Here is a 21,552-nt window from a genome sequence, read left to right as displayed (position 1 = left end):
AAGCCGGCACTTTTGTATATTTTCCTAATCTTCATTTCATAAATCTCGTCATAAAAACCGCATAAAAACTAATTGTTAACCAGGACGCGCAATACGCCAACCCAGTCATCTCCTTCCACGTAGTCGTATCTTCCACGTGGAAACATCGTAGTGGATAGGCGCAGTGCGCCCCTTGCGCACTCTAACAATCTGTGTTTTTGACTAAGCTCACCAGTCTCAGACTTTGAGAAATCTAGCAGCTGCCTACAGCTCACACCCACACCACACTCACACTGGAGACACGGAGAAGCGAAGTTGATAGAGAAGACAAAAATGGTGATGAAACTTTCTTGATGGTTTTTGCTTCACCTTCATATGAAACAGAAGGTAATCCTGACAAATCTATAAACTCTCTTTTTTCTGACAGTCACTTATCTGCTAGTTTTTGGCTTCATACATTTCTTCAATTGGTAGATCTCTCAAATCCCATTTCGCATTAGCTTCAAGATCTGAAAATAAACAAGTCAAATAAAAAAGAATCTCTTCTTTTTCAATCCCAATATCTAAAAACCATAGTTCTTTGACCATTTCTTCATTCTTAGGCGATTTGGCTATCTGGGTACTTTTGTTTTCTGCTAGATAGTAGATTTGGGTGGTTGTAGCTTAAGCTTCTGGTTCCAAAACATGTTGGGTCGGTCCTCATTTTCCAGAACTGGAAGCTTTAGGCCTGAGAATTTGGGCCCAAATGCCCTTGCCTTGATTGGAAACCTTTGCTTCACGTTTTTTGTGCTCGGAGTGTTGATCTTCACCATTATTGCCGCCACCTATGAACCTGAAGACCCTTTGTTTCACCCATCAACCAAGATCACCACTTTCCTCACATCCAAATCCAATGCCACTTTCAAATCCGATGACACTGTGGTCAGGACTGGTGAGAATTTCATGGCTCCCAATCAAACTGAATTTGCAACCTTTATCAATATGACTGATGTTGTTAACTTAAGCGAGGGTGATAACACGATCAGTGATGCTTCTGACGCTGCCGCATCTTCTAGCTGTGAGGGTCCAATAGATTGCCGGGACCCGGAAGTGTTCCATTTGTTGATGAGGGCCACCATTGAAAAGTTTAAGGATATTCATTTTTACCGGTTTGGGAAACCTGTGCGGGGTTCGGATGATAACAGTTGTGACATGGCTTGGCGGTTTAGGCCTAAGGAAGGGAAGACTGCTTCCTTTTACAAGGATTACAGGAGGTTTACTATTTTGAAGTCTGAAAATTGTACTCTTAGTGTTGGTGACATTGGAGAGTACCATACTGGAGTAAATGCCAGGAAGAGGAAGAAGAATCAGAAGCCTGGGTTTGAGAAGAATGGGAAGAAGGAGGTGAATTCTTTGCCAGTTGTGGGGGAGATTGTGAATGATACCCTTCCGGTGGTTGAGTCTGAAGGTTCATTTAGTCATGGGAAGTACTTAGTTTACATGGGTGGTGGAGATAGGTGCAAGAGCATGAACCATTACTTGTGGAGTTTCTTGTGTGCTTTAGGTGAAGCGCAATACCTGAACCGAACTTTGGTCATGGAATTGAATATTTGTCTGTCGTCCATGTACACTTTGTCGAATCAAGATGAGGAAGGGAAGGATTTCAGGTTTTACTTTGACTTTGAGCATTTAAGAGAGTCTGCATCTGTATTAGACGCAAAGCAGTTCTGGTCAGATTGGGAGAAGTGGCAGAAGAAAGATGGGTTGAATCTTCATCTTGTGGAGGATTTTAGGGTCACACCTATGAAACTTAATGACGTCAAGGATGCTTTGATTATGAGAAAGTTCGGGTCCGTGGAGCCAGACAATTATTGGTATAGGGTGTGTGAAGGGGAAACGGAGTCTGTTGTTCAACGACCATGGCATTTGATATGGAAATCGAGAAGGTTAATGGATATAGTGTCTGCAATCTCATCAAAATTGAACTGGGATTATGATTCTGTGCATATTGAAAGAGGAGAGAAGGCACATAACAAGGAGCTTTGGCCTAACCTTGATGCAGATACTTCACCTAATGCACTTCTCTCAACCCTGCAGGACAAAATTGAAGATGGAAGGAACCTTTACATTGCAACAAACGAACCAGATACATCTTTCTTTGACCCTTTGAAAGACAAGTATATCACTCATTTCCTTGACGAGTACAAGGATCTTTGGGATGAAAACAGTGAGTGGTACTTCGACACCACAAAGCTTAACAATGGAGTTCCAGTTGAATTTGATGGTTACATGAGAGTGTCAGTTGATACAGAGGTGTTCTTGAGAGGGAAAAAGCAGATAGAAACATTCAATGATCTCACCAATGATTGCAAGGATGGCATCAACACCTGCAGCACTGCGACCAGTTAATCCCCATAGATTAGTTTGAGACTTTGCCATTTGCTACATTGCCGATATCCACGTGTACTGTTTAGCTATTTTTATGTGTTGCATTTGAGAAATTGTAAGCCTCTACTGATAGTTTTAGCATTAAGTAGCTTTGTCATGAGTTTTTTACTTGTAGAAAAAGCAACTATCAATATTTCATCACTTCGAATTTTACAAGTCTCAAGTTGAACTTTAGTTTTATTTGATGTCAATCTCTACCCCTCTGTGTATTGAATAATTTCATATTGGGTTTTGTATTTTTTTTCTTTGAGTTTGTTGAAATATTAGTGTAGACGAAAAAGACTGAACAAAGTAAATGAGTTCTCCAGTAACCAACAAGAATTTGCGTGACAATATATAGCTTTACTTTTGAAAATGCTACTATTTCCCGGTAACAAAACTACTTGGCCTAGCATTCCTACAATGTGAACTAAGTAGGTCTGAAGTTCATATTGGATGGACCAGCTGACCCAAGCAAAATACAGGCTATTATCAACAAAATGCCATCTAGTGAAACAGGTCAATGCCAACCTTCTCCTCTCCTCTTTCTCCTCTCTCTACATCCTCCTCTTATATAATAACATCAAACAATAAAAAAGAAATGGTTCTGGTCTGTTCACAAAACAAATGCACGTCAATGTGGCAAATATCATTTTCCACCGGCCTTCCACTTTTTGACTGGAAACAAGGTCACTTTTCTGCCAGGATTGTTAGTTCTGGTTTCTGTAGGCCGTAACATCGGAATGGTTACTTGCCGCTGATCTTTTTGTGCCTTTTCATCTGTAAATGGTTTCACTTCAAATGCACCCCTGGTGAAACCTCTAGCAACCTGAAGAGATTACCTCTGACAATCAGTGATAAAGCAAAAGTTTCTCCTATACTAGCAACTTAAATTTCAATTTAAATGATCTGTGGACAATTAAGAAAAGCAACTTTTAACCGTTATTCGCTCATGCACTTTGCATACTACAGAGGTCACTTCTCATAAGAGGGTAGTGTCATTGGAATCATTCATGCATACCTTGAACAGAAACTCAGAATCTGAATCAAGAACACCCTCCAATCATACATACCTTTAGTAGAATCCAAACTTTGAGGGAACTGCTCAAGAATGCAAGTTTTGTCCTTTTCCCAGAAGTTAAGTAGTCACACATGTGATGGTCAATTCTCAGAATAAATTTTGGCCAGGATTTAGGGTTCTCTGGGTCTGGTCTCTGTTCCATCATCGCCTGATAAAAGTTTCAAAAATAATTTCCTTAAGTGGAAAATTATAAATTGGAAGAATTGCAATTACATGGAATTACTAGTAGGTTTCTTTCCAAGTGTTTCTGGTGCTGCATTTCTCAAATTTATATGCATACAAAGCAACGTATGCCTATTAGTCTACAACTTCACGTACCAGTAATCGAGAAATTTCTTGTTCAATTTTGGAGAAGGAGGTCTCCAATGCTTCTACTCTTCCAGTGGCATGGCAGCAGGTGCATGGTTCACTAATCATAAATGTCACACTAGGTCGTACCTGTCCAACATGATGCAATCTATCATCAGATAAAACAATTGAGCCGGATCGATCTCAAAAATCATTGAGCCAAGTTTCTCCAGTTGATATATAAACCTTGTGAAGATTTTCATGTTGCCCCCATGATTTAAATTAATGAATATTGAATACTCTATTTATTTGTAATTTCATATTACTCTTTAAAATTTTACTGCAGATGAAAAGTAGCAGGAAAGTGTGAGCCGCGTTAATGCAACATACTCGCTTTCTTGTTATTTCCATAAGTCCATGCCTCGAAAGTTCAGAGACTTTAACCATTGATCTATCTCTCTCAACAGCCTTCTTAGCTTCTTCATAGACCAATCTCTTATTTGCTGAAAATAAGGCAGTGCCAAATAGAATTCATCAGTAAATATTGCAGTTCTCAAAATAGAATGATAGAAATTTAAGAAAAAGTTTCTAAAAATGCCTCCCTTTCCCCATACAAACATGAAGATCTCTAAGTTTCTTTCAATCTTAAGGACCAACTCAGTTATGTATATCAAACCTTTTAGAAGTTTCCCTGGACCATACATCATGCCTTCTAAGTTTGATAAAAGGATAGTAAGGTAACCTTAAATATCGACCTTGCTATTATTTATATTTGTAGAAAATTCTATCGTACATGTTTGTGTTGCAACCTCCTGCAAAATTTATTAACAGAGCAACATGACTGTTGATTGGGCATTTCTTTAGTTTTATAGTTTAAGCCTCATTCAGTTTGACTTTTAAGGGCATATGTCTGGCAGCTGGTATGCAGATTCTCTACAAGTTAATGTGAATAGCCTTGATATCAATCCTAAAGTGGAACAGAATTAGGCTGAAACGTCATAGGCTGCGTAAGTTTCAAGCATTTGAAAACAAATTACTCCCATGCATGGGCCATGCCTAAATATGTCAATCATGCACACACACCTTCAAGAGAGGGAGAGACTTCGACTTACATTCATCAGCCATATCGATGAAATCTACCACAATTATGCCACCGATATCTCTCAGTCGTAACTCCCTTGCAATCTGAAACACAGTTTTCTCTGTCAAACAAGTACTGCAAAGATTCACCATTTAGATGGATAAATAGGAGAATCTATGCCAGTTTTGAAGAATGAGTTATAACATGGTAACAGAGCAAGTTACCATGTTATAATTTGACATAGAAAAAGAAGAAACCCACAGAGGGGCAACAGATCAGTATGCTATCATCTACAGGGAAATGTATAAATTGCTTGTCCGTACAAGGAAAACAATGCCAAAAGTGGTAATTAGAGTTCAGCATCTAGCATACTTGTTTAGCAGCTGCAAGGTTGACTTCTAAAATAGCTTTCTCCTGTGAAGTCCCTTGACCAAACATCCCATGTCCTCCATTCACATCGACAGAGACTAATGCCTCAGTTTGCTCGATCACTAAAGAGCCTCCCTTAGCAAGTGGAACCCTGTAAGCCAAGAAATATGAAGAAATCATAGAACAAACATTAACAAGTGGCTTAATAGGCATCTGCAGAGCTAGAAAATGTGACAACTGCCAACATAAATAATATTGTCTGCCCCTCACCTTTTACTAAGCATGTTGTTGATCTCTTCTTCAATGTTAAATTCATCAAAAAGAGGAATTCTTTTGTTGTACAACTCAACTCGATCACAAAGATCAGGGGCAATCTCCTGAAGGTAACTGGTAACCTGGAAAGTGTGGTAAAAGTTGACTTCTTAGTAATTTAAAAGAAAATAATAAAATTAAGTACAAAAGATCTTCAGAAACCAAGTGACTAGACTTGTGCAATTAGAAAAGGTTAAATCATTAGAGATATAGAACCAACCAACTTATTCTGGAAACATATGATGCTACACATGCACACACACATTCCTCTCATCTCAAAAATTGAACGCACAATTTTCAGTCCACTAAAATAGTCCTATCTAACAGTTTATGCCATACCTCATGATATGTCCTTGGAGAGTCAACAACCATTTTCTCAACCTGAAATATCCATAATAAAGAATGCAATTTAGGGGATAAGACTTAAAGATTCTTGTAAACTTTGATGTAAAACAAATCATGAAAAATGAAACAAACAATTGGCACAATGACTTTGATATAAATGATGGAAAGTCACCGTCTCATTAAAATAATCCTGGACAACTGAAAGCGTCTGACCCATTGCCCGGTGTAGAATAACAGGAATGGCCCCTGCCACACCTTCATCTGCAGCAAGTGCTGCAGATTTTGCATGTTCCGTAATACTTTTCCAAGTTGAAACTAGACCTTCCAAATCCTTTTGCAGCTCCTCTAAAGAATGGCCAGCAGCAACAGTCCTTACAGTCAAACCAAAACCCAGAGGCTGCAAAGTTTTTGCTATGACTTTTAATCGTGTACGCTCAACACCGCCAATTTTTTTGGAGATTCCAATTCTATCACAACGAGTTAATAATATCTGCAAGCCAAGGGATTCAGAGGTGTTTATATATTCATAAAAATAAAGATTTAGGAATGGTTAGAGTTTAATAAGGAGGATAATGGTGAATCACAACATACCCAGAATCTGCTTTTCAATTTTGGATAAGCAGTCAGTGTGGGACCTTTTGAACCCAACCCCTCTTTGACAACTTGTACAAGAACTTTGGTGCCTTTCTGAACTCGAGCCCACTTATTCTCATTAGCGATAATATTTGCATCATTCTTCTTATTTTGGAGGTGAGACATTTGAGAACTGCTAGAACCATTTATGGCAACAGGAATAGCACTAGTGTCACCTTTTAGATAATCATTTCCCACATCACCAGTGTCAAGCATACTACCATTCACGTTTTCCTTAACATCTGAAACATCAAATTCATCCTCAATTTCATGTTCATCATCATCATCATCATCATCATCATCAACATCGTGAATGGATTTTACAAAATCATCCTGAGAGCTGATTTCAATGATGTCGTCAGTCACTTCATAATCAAGTGGCATGCGTTCATTTCCATATGCATTCACGCGATCATCAAGCATATAACCATTGGCTTCCATTTTCTTTGTCCTACGGAATGGCGGGAATATGAATGGTTCTCTGTTTTGTTTAATGTCCATTAGTGAGGGTCTAGAACTCCCAATATTTACAAATGCACCACCCATATGGGGGACAAGTTTTGTAACCACCCCTAGATACACACTATCACACTGGACTGTACTTTTAACGGGTTCCAGTAGTAACTCAACCAATTTCCCATATTCCAGTAGAGCTATCCTTTGCATGGTACATATAGAAGAATTAATCAGTATAATGGTAGACACAGGTTCATTCGAAATTAGATTATTTCTTTCTTCAGGCAACGATTGTCCTGCGTTGTCCAAATTTGCCACACAATCTTTCATGCCGCCATTCTTTTTGGACATATCAGAACCCATCTTATCGTTGGACACAAGAAAGAAGAGAGGTGATTGGAGTAACCAGGGTTCCTCAATAGGATGATGTCTTTCAGTTGAAAAACTATTAGAAATTAACCCCCTCTGACTGGTATTCACTATACGGTCGCCATCAGAGTACACGTTATCCTCCATAGGTTCATTTAAAGATGGGTTCAACTCTAGTATGTCAGTATTGGAAATGAAGCCCTTGTGGGTAGCACTTGCAGTAAGTTCTCTATCAGAGTATAACATGCGCTTCTCCATAGGAAGATTTAAGACTGGCTTTGGTTCTATTATATCACTTTTAAGGTATTTCATAATCTCATCTTCATCTGTCAAACCACTGGAAGCATTTGAGTGTTCAGAAACATTTCAAGGAAGGACATTTCATATACTTAGGAATTAAGATGGAGATTTACCTCTAGCTGGAGCTGAGAATAAAGGTGGTATTGGAAGATATGCCTCCTCTATCCATGATCCCCACGAAATAATTGGAGACATTGTGGTATCGGGCCTCATCCATGAATCCCTCACTCCAATTCTTCCACCTTGTTTGACAGGTAGGGGAACTGATAGAGAGAATTCAGGTCCAGGTCTCCAAATGATGTCAGATGGAGGCCACATTTCTCTCTTTATAAAATAGTTATACTTGAAATTTACACCACCAGAAATCTGCCAAGCAGTAAAAGATGAATAAGGGAGGACAGGACCTTACAGCACAATAAAATAAATAACTGAAAATCAACCGCATAGAATATCTCTCTGTCTATCTTTATTCTTTTCCCTGGGCAAGTATCTCTAGTTAGTGCTATGTCTAAAGGGAAATCTTCAACTACTAATTTTATCATATTAGAAACCTTTGATTGGATTTTGTTGTTTGTTTTCAGTTGTCTAAGCTACCATAACAAATAAATAAAATTGATGTTTGACAGATTCATACATCATTTCATGCTTCATAAATAACCAACATAATCATGTGCTACTTTGCGCAGATTGCAAAATTACCCTGACTTCAGCCTTCCATAAGTTCGTATGTTCTGTAGGAGACATTAGCATAGCAATCTCCGGTTCCCAGCAGCCAAGAATAGTAGGATCCCCAGTTATATACAGAAACTCACCAGCTGCCAGATCAGCCTCTATAGTCCAGACTATCTTGCACATTCCTTTAACAACAGCATTTGACTTTCCTGCGAAACCAGAATGTCTTAGATCCATAAGCCATTTTAAACTATAGGAGTGCTTCTAGAAAGGATGATGTGAAACCTTAATGACTGTAGTAGTTTATCCTTTACGGAACAGAGAGGCCTTCTCTTAAAATCCTTGTTTATTTTAGTGTTGGAAAAAGAGGGGAGGTATGGTTTTCCTTATAATGTGTAGAAACATGAATAACTAAGAGGTTCAAAAACAGGATTTTTTGTGTTACCTCTCTCCATGGACATCATAGGGGATCTTAGGAACGAACTATGCTTCGCCATACAAAGAGTGAATCTGAATTCATTTCTGAGGGGTATGTGATGGCATATGTACCTGCTTTGATACTATAATGTATTAATTATTTCCACACAGAGAGAGAGAGAGAGAGAGAGAGAGAGAGAGACAGAGAGACAGAGACAGAGACAGAGAATTCGAAGTAGGAAGATATCAGACTTAACAAAGTATCATTTACAGCATCTCCATATCATTTTTCATCTTCTTTTGACACATAAATGCTAAAGTTTTCATAGCAAGCACAAATAGGGGTTAGAGGAACTACTACAACTGGTATTTAATTTGGCAAGCCCATATTCATCTTTCGATAAGATTTCATCTATCAACAAAAGTGGTTTGAATCAAATACAATTTCTCATCATTGTGATTTCCAAGTTTGTACTGAAATTCGATTTTTATATACATTGTGAGTTTAGCAATGCTGAAAATTAGAAGGACCATTTACACGACTTGGGGCTGCAGCAAATAAAACTCGGCTCTAGAACATAGTTACATACAAGACGCAAGCTTTAGCATCTCCATACACAACAAAGACATTGAATTAAATGCGTTTATATTGTAATTCATTCGAAACTAATAAAACCCAAACAAAGCAGAAGCAATAAGAAAACTTGAAAAGCATATGTGTGCCAATGAGTATGAAACGTACGGCGATAGAAATCTCAGGCTCACGGGCAAAGAGGAGAAGTGGGTTCGTTGGGCGAGAAGATGGTTGTGGCGCCGAGGACGAGCATGAGCTTCAGGAACGTCCATGAGCCGCCTAGCCTCCAGTGCTTCAGTGGAGCAGGGACAGCGAAGCAGAGATGCCATAAAGGGAGGTCCTGGGTTGGTAAATTAGGACTGGCAGGAGGGGCACTTCCGTCATTTAATGGGTATGAGCTTCAAAGCCTTCGACTTTGGGACTGTGGATACTGGTAGAATGAATTTTGCTTCTGAGTTGTGATGAGAAGATAGAATGATACTAGGTGTTTTTGGCTTGGCGCCTTCTCTCCCACGTGTGAGTGTGTGCGAGTGTGTGGATAATTTTGCTGTGTTTTTTAGTTTTTTTAGTTTTTTTGTTCTATTAAAAAAGATTGCTACAAATGGAGCATTTACCTTTTTATTTGTTGTAAATAATTTTATGGGTTAAATGGAAGTTACATTGGCTTGGAAACTGGCATACTTTACCTTTTTATTTTATATTGTCAAACTGATATTATCGTTCATTTTCAAATTAGATTCACAGTCTGACAACATAACATGTTAGATTGTCTGACAATATAACATGTCAAATTGTCCAACAAAGACAAAATTTTCCATTATATTTTCAACCCTACTTTCTCAAAGACCAATTTCCAGTCCATGGTGGGTAATTACTTCTCAATAAATGATTGAGAAGCTTGAGGCTGACCTGCATTTTGACATGTCCAGTAAATCATTTGCACCCTTTGTTGGTCTCCTTAATTGCAAAGAAGGTGAACTTAATCTGGTGACAATCCCTTCTTTGAGTCTGAGGAGTATCAACTACCAAGTTTGGATTTGGTGCTAGTCCTTCCCTTGGCAGTTAGTTCAAGGTAGAGACTTCACATGAATAATCAGAGATTGGAAAAGGGCATGACTAATGATGGCTCCCATTCTTGTTGCAACTGCCCATGGAGACCCATAATCACTTTATTTTAAAGTTTGCCAAAAGAATGAGAACATGGAATAAGATGCGGGTACTCAAGGTGCTTTATGGCCATTCTCATCTTCTAACTTCCTGCATTTGGCAAACACTTCACCATTCATGTGTGAGTTAAGAGTTCATTTGTCTTCCGAATTATGCTAGCATCTGTGAATCACGTCCGCAGGTAACTGTGAGCCATTGACGGAAACAAAATTTGGCAACTCCAACAAACTCTTCTGCTAATAATTATGGTGCAATTCAAAAGAACTGAGGGGTTTGGAAGGCCAACATGAGTATTCAACCTAGCTCATGGATTCAACTTGTGGGTTTAACAAAATACAACTTAAGTTTTTTCCTTTTGGCTTAACTATTATTTGATATAATATCAAAAATATTAATTATATCATGTCTTCATAGGGTTGGCTCATAACTTCAAACAGGTTCATGTTAAACCAAGTTCAACCATCCAACTTTCAATATGCCCATAATATTCCTGATGATCCCTCTGCTCTGCCACCATCAAGTCCTTTGGCATGATGATGGAATTCCACCGCACTGGAATGTGCTTGAAAGGAAACGAATTTATTACTATTTTTATCCCCTTCCTTTTGGTTCAGAAAATCACAAGAGAACACATTGCTAACTTACAAACAAAAGGGACCACTATAATAACGTTCTTTCAGGCGGTCCTGCCTTTGATCAACCCACATCTACATCTCTGTATTGTCTTGTAGTTATTTTATCTCTGAATGGTCCATCAAGCCCTCCCTCTAGTTTCACTTTCCATGATGTTAACTCAAAGGGAGCTAAGAAAATGAAACCTCATTCACTGTTTCAGACCACTTTCATTGAGAAAGAAGCAAAAGTTCTGGTAATGACTCGCTGATCCGGGTTCCAGTCGAACCCAAGACATGCTAACCTTTGGTACACAAAGCCAACACGTTACAACTAACGAGGGGACTGGCAAGAGAGAAGCAAAATTTACCCCATACAAAGTACAAGCAAAAACTACCTTGCCCCTTGTGAGTTGGAAACTAATGTTTTCCCTTCCATATACAAGAAAAGACTTGTCGAGGAACTTGGTTGCTTGAACATGCTTCTGTTAAACTAATGGGTGGATGGAAATGTCCGGGATTCATCACTAAACACAATATATGCTGTTCATCACATTGAAATTCATTCATGGCAGCCGAGTTAAGCATATGATTAAACAATATATGGCCTATCCAACTTAATCATCATCACACAAATAAAACTCAGAAGATTCAATAAACTCAAAGCTGAAAGTAGATATGTTATACTCCAGTAACTTCATAATATGTACAATAGTAAAAATTTTGGTCACTGAGACCCATCAACGTATTATCACGGTTTAACTCACGCATAACATAGGTATAACAACACTATGTCCAGCCGAGCATTCTTGTAAAATACCTGTACACTAAACGCTGTACATGAAATCTCCTGGACTTTCATGCTTGTAACTGCTCACCAAACGCAGGGTGTGTCCTCCCCAGGCATTAAAGGAGTCCTACAAAGAGGGCATGTAATGTTCCAGTAGTTCAACCACTTTTCCAAGCAAGTTTTGTGGAAAAGATGGCCGCAAGACAAGTGGTTTATCTCTGATTCGGGCTCAAACTCAGACAGGCAAACTGGGCATTCATGTTCTGGCTGCTTGAAACTACACACAGTGTCAAACCGAATTGCTGGGATTCGGCTCCTGATCTCCTCGATGCAACTAGCCGATGGACTGAGATGGAACTCAAATGATTCTGAGGCGATTTCAGTGGAGTCTGTTGATGGGGGTGACGATGCTGAGGACGACGTTGAGGATGATGATGATGAGAGACGGATACCAACTATATGCAGGACTGATCGGATTATGCCTTTGACAATGGAGATTGACAGGGCTGTGTTTACTAAAAGCACACATAGAACTCCTTCTGATGGAGCTGGTAGACTTGAGAGTCCCATTTTGATCAAAACAGAAGTTCAAAGGGGATCAGATTTGTAACTACAAATGTATTTTAAACACTGGACGGTCCAAACTCAGCTCAAACAAGTCAAAGATTGTTTAGGGACAGGGAAACCAGAATGAACTGGCAGAGACACAAAAGGGGAGATAATTTATTATATCAGTTTGATGAGTAGGAGTTGAGTCATGTAAAGATAATATGTCACCAAAATCTTCTCGATATCCAACCTGCAATACAACAAAGGGAAGGTATTAGAATTTTATATAATAGAGAAGAAAGAATGATGAAACCGAGAACAAACAGATTAAGCATAAAGCTCAAAATTTCACTATACAAACAATTGGTATCAAGCACAAACAAAATTTGAAAAAAGTGAAAACGATCTTAATAAAAAAATGATAGCTGTGAGATCATGAAGATGCAACCAATGGGATATAATTCTACCGATCTGCAGCAAACCCACAAAATACAGGTTCATGCAACCTGTGCACTAAAACTGAAATTCAATATTTTCTAATGTTAATGAAATGTTTTTAAAATAAAACTGAAATAACTAAAATGTTCAAAATGGTCAGTGGGATTGATGAAGAGTAGAAACTATATTCCCTCAAACCCAGCAGCAGTCGATAAAAATTGGAAGGAAGCAGAAGATGAGCATGTAGAAACAAAAATGGATCCTATTTTCGAAACCTTGTAATGCAATGAATAAGAAACCAATGCCAAAATTGGATAGAGAGGAACAGAAAAACCATTCAAAAGGCTTTTTTTTATCATCAAGATCTAACAAAACTGTGACCTTGACGAAGCTCAACACGGTCAAAATAGAAGATCAATACGAAATTAAAGAGTAGAAAGATAGAACAAGCAACTTGATCTCAACACACAACCCAATTTCCTGGACAAATAAACCCCAGCAACCAAATGTATCATAAGGCAACTTGAGATCTATAATTCTTCCTACTAATCCTTCCAAAAACTTTAAAAATACCTTCTTTTGATTGCTAACAGAAAAAATAAATCATTTTCAAAAGAACCCAGAAAAAGAAAAAATGAATACATAAATAGAAAATAAATACTAGAGCTTTAACTGTAGCTGAGCTTCATCAGACTTACAGAGAGTGAGATTTTTGGAGCTTAAGCTTTTGGGTCCAGATAGAAACAGAATACCACCCAGAGGAGCTGAAGAAGAAGAAGAGATTCTTGGGAATTAGGCAGCAGTCACACACACCCACATAAAAATATATATAGTTTTGTTTGACAATGGCTGCTCTGCTTAATCTGTTTATATATAATGGCAAAGCCTCCACACCTACGATTACCGGCAAACTAACCCATGTTGTCTAATCATGGTTAGACTCCCGTCTTTTGCGGACTCCAATTTTCTCTTAACCATGGTTACTTTATATCAACACCTTCTGTTTACAGGCTTTTTAACCTTCTTTTCCATTTGCATATCTTAACTTACATGTCTTCTTTTGGTAACATTCTAGTTACACGCCCTTTTTTTTTCATACCTCTGTGTTCAATTTACCTACCTAGAATGGTATAATTTTAATACAGGATGATGTAATGGAAAACTTAATAGTAAAGTTCGCAAAGGGTGTGATTTTACCTAACTGGTTTACACTCTTCATTTTTATGTAAAACAGACCCTCTTCATATATTTTTTTCTTATACAATTGACAAGAGAGATTCATTATAGGATGTTCGGGTGTATGAATACATGCTCAAAAGTTGCATTCTTGAATAAATTATTTTTAAAAAATCAAATGGGTATGCATGCTGACTAATTCTTTCAAACGGCTATGTGTCCATCTCTCTCATCACATAGGAAACTTTACGATTTATGACCAAAAAAAAATAATTTGTTTTTACAACATGAGAGAGATAAATATGTAATTATATAATATTGATATAAAGAATAAAACTGAATTGCGAAGAATAAAAAATTTGTGGACCATTTTACCATGCTATCGAATAGCTGAGATGAGTAGCATGATCCCACATTTCTCATATGGACATGTGTCATTGAACGTCTGATTACATGTCATCTTTTCACCAATTGTCGCGAAGCCAACGTGTCCCATTTGTACAATCTCTCAGTCACACTGGGTGTGTATGTATGTGTCTTCATTTCCTTGCGTTTGTTGGACTCACCCTCTCACTGAAATCCAGCCCTAGCCTACGTGTCGGTTTTTCTGAGGAAGGCTGGAAAAACGACATGGGTAGTGGGCCAAAGGAGTACCCCAATCATCAGCACCATTGTCCAGGTGGCAAATGGGCAGTGAACTGTTTCTGGGACAACGTGTTTGGTTAAAGAAAAGCCAGATAATGTAGCCATGGACCATGCATGGACCATAGGGCTTGGATATATGCAGTTTGGATGAAGATGAAGAGGAGCCTTCCCTCTTAGGCTTTAGGCTTTTCTTTTTTTCTTGAGGGCTTGAACTTTCACATCTTGTAGATTCTCTTTTTCCAATTTGGTCACCAAGAAAAGAGAGAGAGTGTCTTGTAAGTTACATTTTGTGTTAGACGCCTTTTGAATATGGAATCTGAGCTGATCCCATAAGAATGACAAAATATTATCCTTTGGTTTGGTAAAGATGGACTATGTGGTGGTTTATGCTTGTACGCAAAGAAAGACTAAAACTGTCAATGAGGATTGGTTCAGTTAATAAGGTCCTCTACACTGTGTAGTTCCAGTAGTGTTTGAATTCCGCTGCTAGCCGTCTTCATTGGTGTACAATCTGTAATTTTCTATATAAATTCATACTGATGGCAGTTAACAGTTGAATGTCACATGTAAGTCCTTACGGCTAGAGATTGTGAGTCTGCCATGACGCTGATGGTGAGAGTAGCCAATCTCCCCCTAAACCTTTTTTCAACAAAAAATAAAATAAAAAGAAAGACCGAAACTATATGAATATATATATGGTCACTTGCCCCACATATCAAAATGTTTTGTCCACATGCAAGGAATGTGTTTCATATGCACATAATGTTAACACGAAGGTGAATTAATTCTTTCTATGCATGCAGGCGTAAAATACTCTACCACTAAAGTCATATCTCTTCACAACACTTTTTATTTGTGTGTGTAAACACGAATTTCCTGCGACAAATGAGACAAGAACACGTGTACAAAATAATATTGTATTTATGAAATTTAGGGTTACAATCTCTGTATTGAATCCTCTGATTCGATCTCCAAAGTGTTTAAAGAAAATTTGTGTTTGATACAAGGGTCGTAGAGACTTGATCTTGATCAAACGGGTAGCACGAAGCTTGTTTGGTGTTTGAGATTTTTATGGTGAAGGAACCGGCACGTATTTGTTGTGCTTGGTGGCTCTTCCAAGGTAGGGTGAAGAATGCAGAGAGTTTTCTGTTTCTTCTGAGTGCTAGGTTTTTTCTCCGACCTCTTCTTTCGTCTTGAGGCCTCCTATTTATAGGCTTTTGTCGGATGCTTGACCTAAATAACTTTCCTTGATTTGTGGGATTTGATTTGATTTAAATCAATTCCCATAATCTGGCAATTTAACCAGATTATCTTCAATTGATTAACCTGATTAATATTTGATTTAAATCAAAGTCAATCACAGAAGATTCTTTCCTTTAATTTTGTCTTCATCTTGAACTGTTTGATGCACTCCGTCGGATGTCGCCATTTGTCATTTTTTGACAATTAATCCAATTTTGATGAGTCACACGCCACATGGGTGAATTACGGGGCCCACGATTTAATCCACCGAACCCTAATTATTTTCTTGTCAATAGAATTCATTACACCAAAATTTCTGTGTCTACAGTGTGGGTTGAAAGAAACAGCGCATAAACTGAGAGAAAAATAAATGGAGTTTTTAGGTTTCGCACTATATACAATATACACCTGTAAAATATGCAACCACATGTCATTACTGATCTTGCTCACGAAATCAGAAAATCAATCACCAATCAATTCAAAATTGCTTAGACAGCTTTGATTGTAAGTGATTTTGGAATGATTTTAACGCTGCTCACCATACTTTGAAACTGCTAAATTATGATTATGATGTGGACACATCGATCCAACTCCCAAACTTTCAAGAACATTACGTAGATAACTTCGTCTTTGAAAATGCCAGCTTCCCAATTATGATTGATAGTGATATTATTATAATTACGTAGATTACCAATGCGATATTTTAAGGTGCTTTTATTTATGGAGAAATTCAAGCTCATGTATAAAAAGACAGTACACTGACTTAAATCCGTACCTTTCATGAAATTTGGATGTATTGTATTTTTACCTTTCTTGAAATAATATTACTTGTTACCATACATGAACATTGTTGGTGACTCCAATTAATGGCTATTTGCTGGTACGCCCACAAATGGACATGGCCTTGCACATGCACAGTGTGTGACATGTATACATAATCTGGAAACAAAATATATTAAAGCCTGACAAAGTTACAGATCCGACGTGCATCAAGAACAAAATTGATGATGATATACACACATATGTGTATATATATATATATATAGGTACGCATTTATTTGTCTCGTGGTCATGAATAAAGGAGTGGAGAATCGAGATTTTTGGGTGTCTCATTCTCCACCAAGACTCTAAATCTCTTACAAATACAACATGATGATAAATGCTATGCACAATATTGCATTGCATGCACACTCTAAACCCTAAACCTGAATTCTGATCATAAACTAGATTACATTTTTCATGTCACAGATTTTTAAATCATCAAAGGGTTTCGAAAAGTATTATAAAACATGAAATTTAGGATAATGAATTGTAAGTAAAGTGATGAAGAATAATTACACATGCATCGAAATCCCGTGTTCAGTTTCGTTGTCTCAATATCGTAGTATTACTTACAAGAGAAAAGGTAAAAGAAGAAGAAGAAAAAGTGAGAGTCGTGCAGTGTAGTGCCTAGTTCATTGAATCGAACATCTGGCTAAGGAGGTGATAGGAAAAGCCTGATAATGATATGGTATCAGGTGAATTTCACGTGCTCATCCATCTTTCTTATCTAATACTTCTTGTCCATTACCCATTTATAAAGCTCACGTCTTGTAAGTTGTTACCATCTTGGCTGCTTGCCTGCCTGTGGACGGACACTCTTCACTCTCACACATTATTTATTCATATCATTTATCCAAACCAATGTCTAAAATATCGATAGTATTGAAAATATCGGTAGTTTAAAAACACGGAAATTTTGATAAAAATATATAGATATTATCGTATCGATTAAAATTGAATAAAAACCACCGAAATTGTAAGAAAAACTTGAAAATTTTTATTGAAACTTTGGAGGATGTTTATTTAGTCAATTATCTATTAGTTTATTACAAAAAATTGGAAGGAAATACATTGCATGATAGATTTAACTGATTTAAGTTGATTATATAGTGAGCTAACAAAAACTGTGAGTGTAGAAAATATGTAGTAATTAATGAAAGAAGATTAAACACACCATAATCATTTATACATAATGATTTACTACAATATTTTACATTTTATACATTACATAGTAAGATACATGAGTAACTTAGTACCATATAGAGTTTCCCTTTGTGTATTATCACAAAAACATAAACAACTTGGTGGTTAAGGAGTTGGAAAAGTGAAATGGCAGAAATTCAAATCCCCTTTGCGTGTGTGCTTTGTGTAATTATTTTTTTTCCCTCTTTAATTGCTATACTTGTATTGGATCAGAGAGTGTGGTGGGATAATATTTCTAAACTAAAATGTTCATGTGAAGTGTACTCAAAATTGCTAGAACATCACTTTGGAAATTGTTTACTTTAACTGTATTCTTTATTTTAAGCACTTCATAAAATTCAAAATAAGAAGTGAAAGGTAAAAGTCAATTTTCATCTCAAGTCCTCTAACTCTCTCGTTCATGACAATTAAGTCATTATGTTACATTCCGCCAATTTAAAAGTCAATTTGACAATCAATATCTTCTAAAACGACCTACCCAGCTCTCTATTACCCATTTTCCCCCAAATTGAAGCTTTATTTCACCTATCTATTTCATTTCCCTAAAATTGAAACCTTAATTCACCAAAATCCCCAAATTTGAACCATAACCTGTCAATAAAACCTCAATTTAGCCCTAATTTTGTCTATGGAGCTTATAAGGCCATCTCCAACCATGTTGGGGCTAAACTCAAATTTGCACCCTCCAAAATACAACTATTCATGTATTTTTAGGATTCAAAAAAAAATTTCCTCTAACCTTTCAGACTCATAATTTGAGTCCGCAACTTTATTAAATTGTTTAAGAATGATTAACCCATAATTTTTTTTTCTCGTTAATTTTTCTTGACATTATTTTTTTTTCAACATTCGTGATTTAATTTTCTAAACATTTTAACCTAAAAAAATTAAAATTCCAAAACATAATAGAATTTCACTTAAACATAAAAACAAGTACAACACCATACGTATGCCTGGAATAAATTATAAAAGTGGTTGTGTGATTTTAATGAATTATGTGGTTTATTATTGAATTTTAAAAAAAATAAACGACAATGATAATAAAGATAAACGATAATTATAAATAAAAGGGAGAAAATATATAAAAGGGAGAAAGGAAAACAAAGGGATAATTATAAAATATAGTTGTCGGAATTATAAATAATTATATAAAATTAAAATAAATAAAAAATCAGCACAACACAACTTTTGAAAATATAGCCGTTGTTGGTATCAACTTGCACAAGCCAACATTTCACGAGGAGCCCAGCTGTTGATGGCCAGACATTAAACATTTTCTAGGCCAGGAAAAAAAATTAGCTGAGTTTGGGCCCACTTAAAATACCAGTCCATGCAATACTTGGACTGGAATTCCACTCAACATTTGAGATTTCTCAAATTTTCACCTCCCAAAATACAGGGTTGGAGAAGATTTTTGGACTCAAAACTCAGAACTTAGGTTTCCACCTCTTAGGTTGGAGATGGCCTAATGGACTCAAAAGTTAGGTTTGCTCTTAAAAAGTACGTCACGTGTCATTGCATGATTAAAATTGATCATAAATGTGATGAAATGACTGAATTGGCACAAATGAAATGGTTGGATGACAAAAATGGAATGAAAATTAAGTAGAGGACCAAAATGAAACACCCAAGTATAAGTTCAAGGGCTATTGCATTTAAAACCATGCTTTTGAAATATATTGAAAGTATTGTTACACCAAAAAGTACTGTTCACCCGTTTTAGCGTTTAGCTCCTGTGATGGAAGGGCGAAGTTCCCCACTGGCTTGGAGACCATGTACTGGTCAAGCGAGTCAGCTTTCTTTGGTGTGCGAGCGTGCCACTGCTAGCAACGTGAATTCTAGCAGACTTTTTTTTAGAATAGATAACTTGCGCCCCAAGTTACTGACTTCTAAAAATCAAACGATTGTGAATTTGGGTGAGGAATATCTCCCAAGTAAGTTCTTTTCTTGCCTTAGACTGGTAAGGACTTTCATAATTTATCTCAGTATATAAAAAAACGGCTGTTCTGGCCAGAAGTGTTTGATAGAAGTGGACTGGTTCGGGCAGAACTGCCTTTTGCAAGACAATAAGTACACATATTTAACTCTAGACAAGTTAAAAGACTGTCGGAACTTCGTTTCCGCTTGAATGGAAGATTCTGCTGTAGGCTGGACTGGACATATCTGGGTTGGTCCGTACTGCTTTGTGACTTCAAATGCTAGGCTGACCTGCAAATCGATACCAAAGTTGGATTTTGGCAGAGCTTTACGTTTTCTTCACGCTTCATGAGGCCTTTTGAATAGGCAGAACTGCAACTTCTCCTGCTTGAAAGGGACAGAAGTGGCTATTCTCGATGGTGTGATGAGCTAAGGATCGTACCGCGAGAGTTGTTCTGTTTGAACAAGGCTCGTCCTGAGTTTTTCTGGGGTCTCCACGTTTGTGAAAACTCAAACTCTGCTTGTCTTGGCTTTTGCTGAACCAAATTTGTAACGAGGTGTCTCGTTCTAGAAGACTTGTCTTCTAAGTCTGAATTTTGGAATTCAAGTGAGCTCTTGGCTTTTTCTTGGTGTTGTGTTTTTGATTGATGAGTTGATTGTCCTTTTCTTTCTTGCCTGCTTCTGTTTTTATAAGAGATCCTCTTCTGGAGGTGTTTTCTAAACTTTAAATGGGCGGCAAAAAGATCTCTCAGAAAAGATCTTTATCAACCGTGGCAGACAAGTTCTCAATAGTCTCCAGTGATCCCTTCCCTAGTTCCCTGGGTGACTGCTTTTTGTTTCAACCAACGCCAACGCTTGTGTGTGCTTTTCATGGCGGTTTGGTTTTCTTCTGTACTTTCTGAATAATTCCTTATTTCCTGTTCTAATTGAGAAGGCATGGCCTGTGAATCCTTTTGAAAAAGATGGACTATTGTCTTCGGGGCAAAACAAATCTCTGAAAACAGGTGGGCTTCTTGATTTCCTGTCAGCAGTTCTCCGGAGACGTCCCTTCCCATAAAAATTCTAGTTGAAAATGTTGACCCTCTCAATAGCTGAGGTAGCCACGTGGGAGATATATTTGTTTAGTTTCTTGGGCTTGAATCCAAACAAATTTTGTGGGCTGATCTTTTTAAAGCCCAAATGTCGGCTTTCCATGCTTTGGGCTTTTTGGGTTTTGGGTATGTGTTTCTTACCACGGGCCTTCTTCTTGGATTTCTTTTGGGTGTGCCAAATTTAGGCCCAAACAAGTACTTAACAAGGTGCTATTATCTTCTTAAATTTAGGAACTCCTAGTTGTTACTATTATAGGAGTAAGATAGCTAGTTGTTCATCCATTTTGTTTTTATTCCTGTGATGGAAGGGCAAAGTTCCCCATTGCCTTGAAAATCATTGATTGGTCAGCAAGCCAACTTTTTTTGGTGTGCAAGCGTGCCACTGCTAGCAATGAAAAATCCTAGCAAACTTCTTTGAAATAGATAACTTGCGCCCCAAATTACTAATTTCTAAACAAGCGATTATGAATTTGGATGAGAAATATCTCCCAAGTAAGTTCTTTTCCTGCCTCAGGCTGGCGATGACTTCATAATTTATCACAGTATAAAATTGGCAGTTCTGGGCAGAATAGATGATAATAAAGTGGACTGTTTTAGGCAGAACTGCCTTTTACAAAGT

General features: G+C 37.4%; 3 protein-coding genes across 7 annotated transcripts; 1 reads left to right on the top strand and 2 right to left on the bottom strand.

The window, feature by feature from the left end:
• The first annotated feature begins 212 nt into the window (after positions 1 to 212).
• Positions 213 to 2,640, top strand: LOC117620633. The gene is made up of 2 exons (XM_034350759.1): positions 213 to 366; positions 582 to 2,640. The coding sequence occupies exon 2, from the start codon at positions 664 to 666 to the stop codon at positions 2,365 to 2,367; it is 1,704 nt and encodes a 567-aa protein (XP_034206650.1). The 5' UTR covers positions 213 to 366; positions 582 to 663; the 3' UTR covers positions 2,368 to 2,640.
• Positions 2,641 to 2,714: 74 nt separating this feature from the next.
• Positions 2,715 to 9,865, bottom strand: LOC117620632 (ribonuclease E/G-like protein, chloroplastic). Of its 5 annotated transcripts, none has more exons than XR_004584827.1 (14): positions 9,451 to 9,731; positions 8,737 to 8,840; positions 8,319 to 8,500; positions 7,733 to 7,985; positions 6,453 to 7,645; positions 6,034 to 6,351; positions 5,856 to 5,897; positions 5,475 to 5,599; positions 5,208 to 5,355; positions 4,838 to 4,939; positions 4,145 to 4,257; positions 3,785 to 3,904; positions 3,459 to 3,614; positions 2,715 to 3,214 (listed from the first exon to the last, which is right to left on the bottom strand). XR_004584827.1 is itself a non-coding variant. In XM_034350755.1 (14 exons), exons 1-14 carry the CDS (start codon positions 9,609 to 9,611, stop codon positions 3,035 to 3,037), a joined length of 3,168 nt encoding a protein of 1,055 aa, XP_034206646.1. In that variant the 5' UTR covers positions 9,612 to 9,865; the 3' UTR covers positions 2,715 to 3,034. The 5 variants fall into 5 exon arrangements, 4 of the variants coding, with proteins under 4 accessions (XP_034206646.1, XP_034206648.1, XP_034206647.1 ...); XM_034350755.1 differs by having other exon boundaries at positions 4,867 to 4,939; positions 9,451 to 9,865; XM_034350757.1 differs by having other exon boundaries at positions 4,867 to 4,939; positions 8,737 to 8,851; positions 9,451 to 9,546.
• Positions 9,866 to 11,687: 1,822 nt separating this feature from the next.
• Positions 11,688 to 13,688, bottom strand: LOC117623328 (probable E3 ubiquitin-protein ligase XERICO). The gene is made up of 2 exons (XM_034354267.1): positions 13,536 to 13,688; positions 11,688 to 12,649 (listed from the first exon to the last, which is right to left on the bottom strand). Exon 2 carries the CDS (start codon positions 12,418 to 12,420, stop codon positions 11,935 to 11,937), a length of 486 nt encoding a protein of 161 aa, XP_034210158.1. The 5' UTR covers positions 12,421 to 12,649; positions 13,536 to 13,688; the 3' UTR covers positions 11,688 to 11,934.
• Between the last annotated feature and the right edge of the window lie 7,864 nt (positions 13,689 to 21,552).

This window comes from Prunus dulcis, chromosome 3, assembly GCF_902201215.1.
Source record: "Prunus dulcis chromosome 3, ALMONDv2, whole genome shotgun sequence".
NCBI classification, from domain to species: domain Eukaryota; kingdom Viridiplantae; phylum Streptophyta; class Magnoliopsida; order Rosales; family Rosaceae; genus Prunus; species Prunus dulcis.
This window is presented reverse-complemented; position numbering and strand designations above follow the sequence as displayed.